General features: G+C 43.7%; 1 protein-coding gene across 1 annotated transcript; it reads right to left on the bottom strand.

Moving 5' to 3' along the window:
• Positions 1 to 2,221: 2,221 nt before the first annotated feature.
• aplnra (apelin receptor a) lies at positions 2,222 to 4,399 on the bottom strand. The gene has a single exon (XM_052603902.1). The coding sequence runs from the start codon at positions 4,207 to 4,209 to the stop codon at positions 3,127 to 3,129; it is 1,083 nt and encodes a 360-aa protein (XP_052459862.1). The 5' UTR covers positions 4,210 to 4,399; the 3' UTR covers positions 2,222 to 3,126.
• Between the last annotated feature and the right edge of the window lie 331 nt (positions 4,400 to 4,730).

Here is a 4,730-nt window from a genome sequence, read left to right as displayed (position 1 = left end):
AAACAAAATTGTAACTTCCTAAAATTATTTATTTTTCACTTCTGCCAACAGTGTTTGAAATGTTTTACATTTTCAACATTGAGTCCATAAAACTAAACATCCAACAGACTCCTCTCTGAACACCTCTCTCTCTCTCTCTCTCTCTCTCAAACACAGTTTACATACAACATTAAACTGTTACATTTCTCCTCTCTCTCTCTCTCTCTCTCTCTCTCACACACACACACACACACACACTCTCTCTCTCTCTCTCTCTCTCTCTCAGAGTATAGAATATAAATATGACGTATTTTCAGTTGTTTCATACTTTTTTGTTATGTACAGTACAGACCAATAGTTTGGACACGTCTTCTCATTCAAAGAGTTTTCTTTATTTTCATGACTATGAAAATTGTAGATTCACACTGAAGGCATCAAAACTATGAATAAACACATGTGGAATTATATATATATAACAAAAAAGTGTGAAACAACCGAAAATATGTAATATTCTTGGTTCTTCAAAGTAGCCACCTTTTGCTTTGATTACTGCTTTGCACACTCTTGGCTTTCTCTTGATGAGCTTCAAGAGCTAGTCACCTGAAATGGTCTTCCAACAGTCTTGAAGGAGTTCCCCGAGAGATGCTTAGCACTTGTTGGCCCTTTTGTCTTCTGTCTGTGGTCCAGCTCACCCCTAAACCATCTCGATTGGGTTCAGGTCCGGTGACTGTGGAGGCCAGGTCATCTGGCGCAGCACCCCATCACTCTCCTTCTTGCTCAAATAGCCCTTGATGCCTTCAGTGTGACTCTACAATAGTCAATAGTTATGAAAGTAAAGAAAACTCTTTGAATGAGAAGGTGTGTCCAAACTTTTGGTCTGTACTGTACATAACAAAAAAGTATGAAACAACTGAAAATACGTCATATTTATATTATGTACTGTATATATATATATATATATATATATATATATATATATATATATATATATAAATATATGTAATATGCACTTGTCATGATTGAGTAATCGCGGCAGCTACATTAGTTTTTCCGATTAATTGTTTTGCTCTATGAGAAAGACAAGGTAACAAAATATTCGGGGCTTATGGCCCCTTAGCCCAACCCTAGCGCGGCCCCTGGAATGCGTTTTTTTGACGGCCTGCTAGCGGATCATTAGGGGCTGTTCACGTCTTCTGTGCGCGCAAGTTCGTTATTTCCAATGTAGGCGCGCGGTATGCGCGCTCATAATGGAAGCAACGCGCTCAACATCTAAACTTTTCAGAATGCCGCAAGCGCACCGCAGGTCATGTGACAATAACTAACCAATCAGCTTCATCCTTTCTCGTATCAACATTGAAAGCTCAGCTAAGATGAAGGAACAGCTGTTCATAGCTGTATATGGATTGCCATTTGAAATGAATTTAGTAGCAGAGCTACTGCGAGCGATTTTTAGTGCTGCAAATCCATTTATCCTTTGCTGAAATTTCCGCGTCATCCTGTCATGGATGCTTAGCAACGACAGACGCCCCAGGAGCACTTCTGACCGAGCGCTTTGGAAAGAAGTAGAAAGCGGCGCGACTAGCGTTTTCCACGCGTTTTTAGGCGCGAACTATTGAAGACAAAAGCGATGACCCTCGGTACCTCTCAGGCTGACATGTTGATGTGGTGTGATATCTGATTTAAGTGGGCGTGGTGTGTGTAAGGTAGAGAGGGCATGACTGATGATAGTGTCCTGATCCAGTCACGACGCTATTCTCAGCCTGCGCTCCAGCTGAGTAATCAACTTTATTTTATATTCAAAATGAAAACATGATGTGATTAACACTCAAGTCATTCAAGTCATCGTGTCTCAAGTCAAGTCAAGTCCCGAGTCTTTAACTTCCAAGTCCGAGTCAAGTCTCAAGTCCTAAAAATAGCGACTCGAGTCGACTCGAGTCCAAGTCACCAAGTCACAAGTCCCCATGTCTGCACTCAAGTGTGTTAACAATCATGGTTATGAAAGTGTACTATCTTTAAGTACACTTAAATGGCCTTTGATCCATTAATATTATATTATTTTAAAGTACAGTTCTTAAGATTGGAAGTACAATACAAGTGCACATTCAATACAATTAAACACAATTCTTTTTCACAAGTGGTTTGGAAAATGGATGGATCTATGGACTATTAAAGTTAACTCCCTTTAAATTATGTTGCACACACTAATGCATACCCATAATCGTGTAATGACGCTAAGACGGTATTGTATTTAAGGAACATATTTAATACAGTAGCAGTAGTTAGTTACAGGAGTTTCAAAAAATATAACATAATTTCATGAATATTTACCTATTTACACTACCAAATTTGTTCCCTTCCTCCACTTGTCTTCCTTTTCTCCCAGAGACATTTGTCACCACGCAGCCATCTGTCTGTCTTCCCACCCCCCAAACCCTGACTCTCTGTCTGTGCTTTAAACTATCTACTGATCAAGCAGCATCACCTTTGCACTGGAACTGGAACTCTCTCTCTCTCTCTCACACACACACACACACAGAGAGAGAGACACATAGATTCACTCATCAAAAAAAACACATATTCACATCAGGGAGTTTAACGAAAATTATAATTTTTATATCTCCTTTTAACAAGTGCTACAAATACTGAATGTGAACATTTCTGAACATTGCAAATTGCCAGAAAAAAAAAATAGTATGAAAATACTGTACAATACTGTACAATACTGTACACCAGTGTATACAGGCTTCAACACAATCACACACTCTTAAAGCAGCACGAGCAGGTTCATCCTCAGTGCAGCATCATTGTGGTCAGTTTGAATGTTTTTCGGAAAAAACTGACACCCTGTTTGCTTGAATAGTTCTGCGTGTGCGTGTTTTGAGCGTGTCAAAGTTGACGAACATGAGTAAGCGAACATGAATTCACACATACATACACACAAAGTCACATCATTCCAGCGATCCATCCATGAATACAGTAGAGTACACCAAACTATGAGTGTTATTTACAAACATAGAGCAATATTTTCTCCAAAGTCCATCAGTTCACCACATCAGAACGGACCAGCCGTCAATAGATTCCCACCTTTTTGACCCCTAAACCAAAGTTTGTTTTCTTCATGTTTTCTGTTCTACTCATTTCTTTCCCTCACACTTTGGTGGCCAGCGACTGCACCTCCGATTTTTGAGTCTGGGCACTGAGGGTTGAAGACATGGAGCTCATGTGCCCATGCATGGCCTTCTTCAGGTTCAGCAGACACAGGCACTGCGAGCGGAAGCGCAGGTCAAAGAAGGCATAGAGGAACGGGTTGAGGCAGCTGTTGACGTACGCCAGGCACGTGGCGTACGGATGAGCCAGAAGCAGAAAGTTTAAGAAGCCGCACGAGGTGGGCGCCAGGTCTAGATATGACAGCGCATCCATGCTCTTCAGCACATGGAAAGGCGTCCAGCAGAATGCAAAAACCACCACCAAGGTAGTGATGATCTTCAGCAGACGACGCTTCTTCTGGTCTTCCTTGCGCAGGTGGCTGAAATGCCGGGTGACGGTGCAGCCGATGAAGCAGTAGCAGACCGTCATGGCCAAAAAAGGCAGGAGAAAACCAAGAGCGGAGGATGAAAGGCTCAGACCCGCAATCCAAAGGGATTCGTGATGCTGATTGAGAGTCACCAGACTGAAGTCCATCGCGCAGGTGGTGCGGTTGTTCCCCGCGTCATTCACCGTAGTGCGGAACAGGAGAGTTGGCACGGCCAGCAGGCACGAGAGGAACCAGATGGCACCCAGCGACGCCAGCATGGTGGCCCGGGACCGGAGCCGCCCGCTGGACAGAGAGTGGACGATGGCGAGGTAGCGGTCAAAACTCAGGCAGGTCAGGCAGAAGACGCTTGCATACATGTTGACGAGCACCACATAGCTGCTGATCTTGCAGAGAGCCACGCCGAACGGCCAGTGGTAACCCAGCGCGGTGTACACAGCCCACAGCGGCAGCGTGATGACGAACGTCAGGTCCGCGAGCGCTAGGTTGCCGATGTAAACGTCTGCCGCGCGCCGCTTGGATTTCGCGCGCCAGACAGTGAAGATAACCACGCCGTTCCCGGAGAGCCCGAGGATGAAAATGAGCATGTACAGCACGGGAATGAGAGAATAAGACGGCTCCCACTCCGAGTAGTCGCACACAGTCTCGTTATCATCATAGTAGTCGTACGAGTCAGCGTATTCCGGCGTTGGCTCCATTTGGTGAGGGGCGCTTTAGTTTGAGTCCGTCAGTTTTCTTGTGCAGTTTTATCCGAATGTCTGGTCTTTTATACACTTTGATATAGTTCAGTATAGTTCAGGCAGTGTTTGGATTCTTCTGTCTGAAACAAGAGCCTGATGTAAGTCTCCCTCACTGGAAGCTGAAGCGCGTCTGTGTGACGGAGAGACGCGCCCTGTCTTTTTAAACTCCAGACTTCTCACCCCTCCCTTTGGACCCATTTATCGGACCCCCATCCCCTCCACACTCACACACACACACACACACACCAACCCCCAGGCCACACAGAGCGAGTGTGTGTCCACAAAGTTAACAAAGTTAACTCTTGTTTTTCTTCTTAATGAAAAAGAAAAGTCCCGCTCGTCTTTCAACTTAGATTTAGCTTAAATTGTCTGACAAAAAAAGAAAAAAAAAAAGAAAAAGTTTTTGCGTCACGTCTCTTTAAATAAAAATAAGAAACAAAGTCGCAGAATTTAAATGCATTTGTAAACATTTGAGTAAA

The sequence above is a fragment of the Carassius gibelio genome, chromosome A8 (genome assembly GCF_023724105.1).
Source record: "Carassius gibelio isolate Cgi1373 ecotype wild population from Czech Republic chromosome A8, carGib1.2-hapl.c, whole genome shotgun sequence".
Taxonomy (NCBI): domain Eukaryota; kingdom Metazoa; phylum Chordata; class Actinopteri; order Cypriniformes; family Cyprinidae; genus Carassius; species Carassius gibelio.
This window is presented reverse-complemented; position numbering and strand designations above follow the sequence as displayed.

Excerpts from the sequence above, each read along its gene's own strand:
- aplnra (XM_052603902.1), bottom strand. The coding sequence starts at position 4,209 with ATGGAGCCAACGCCGGAATACGCTGACTCGTACGACTACTATGATGAT.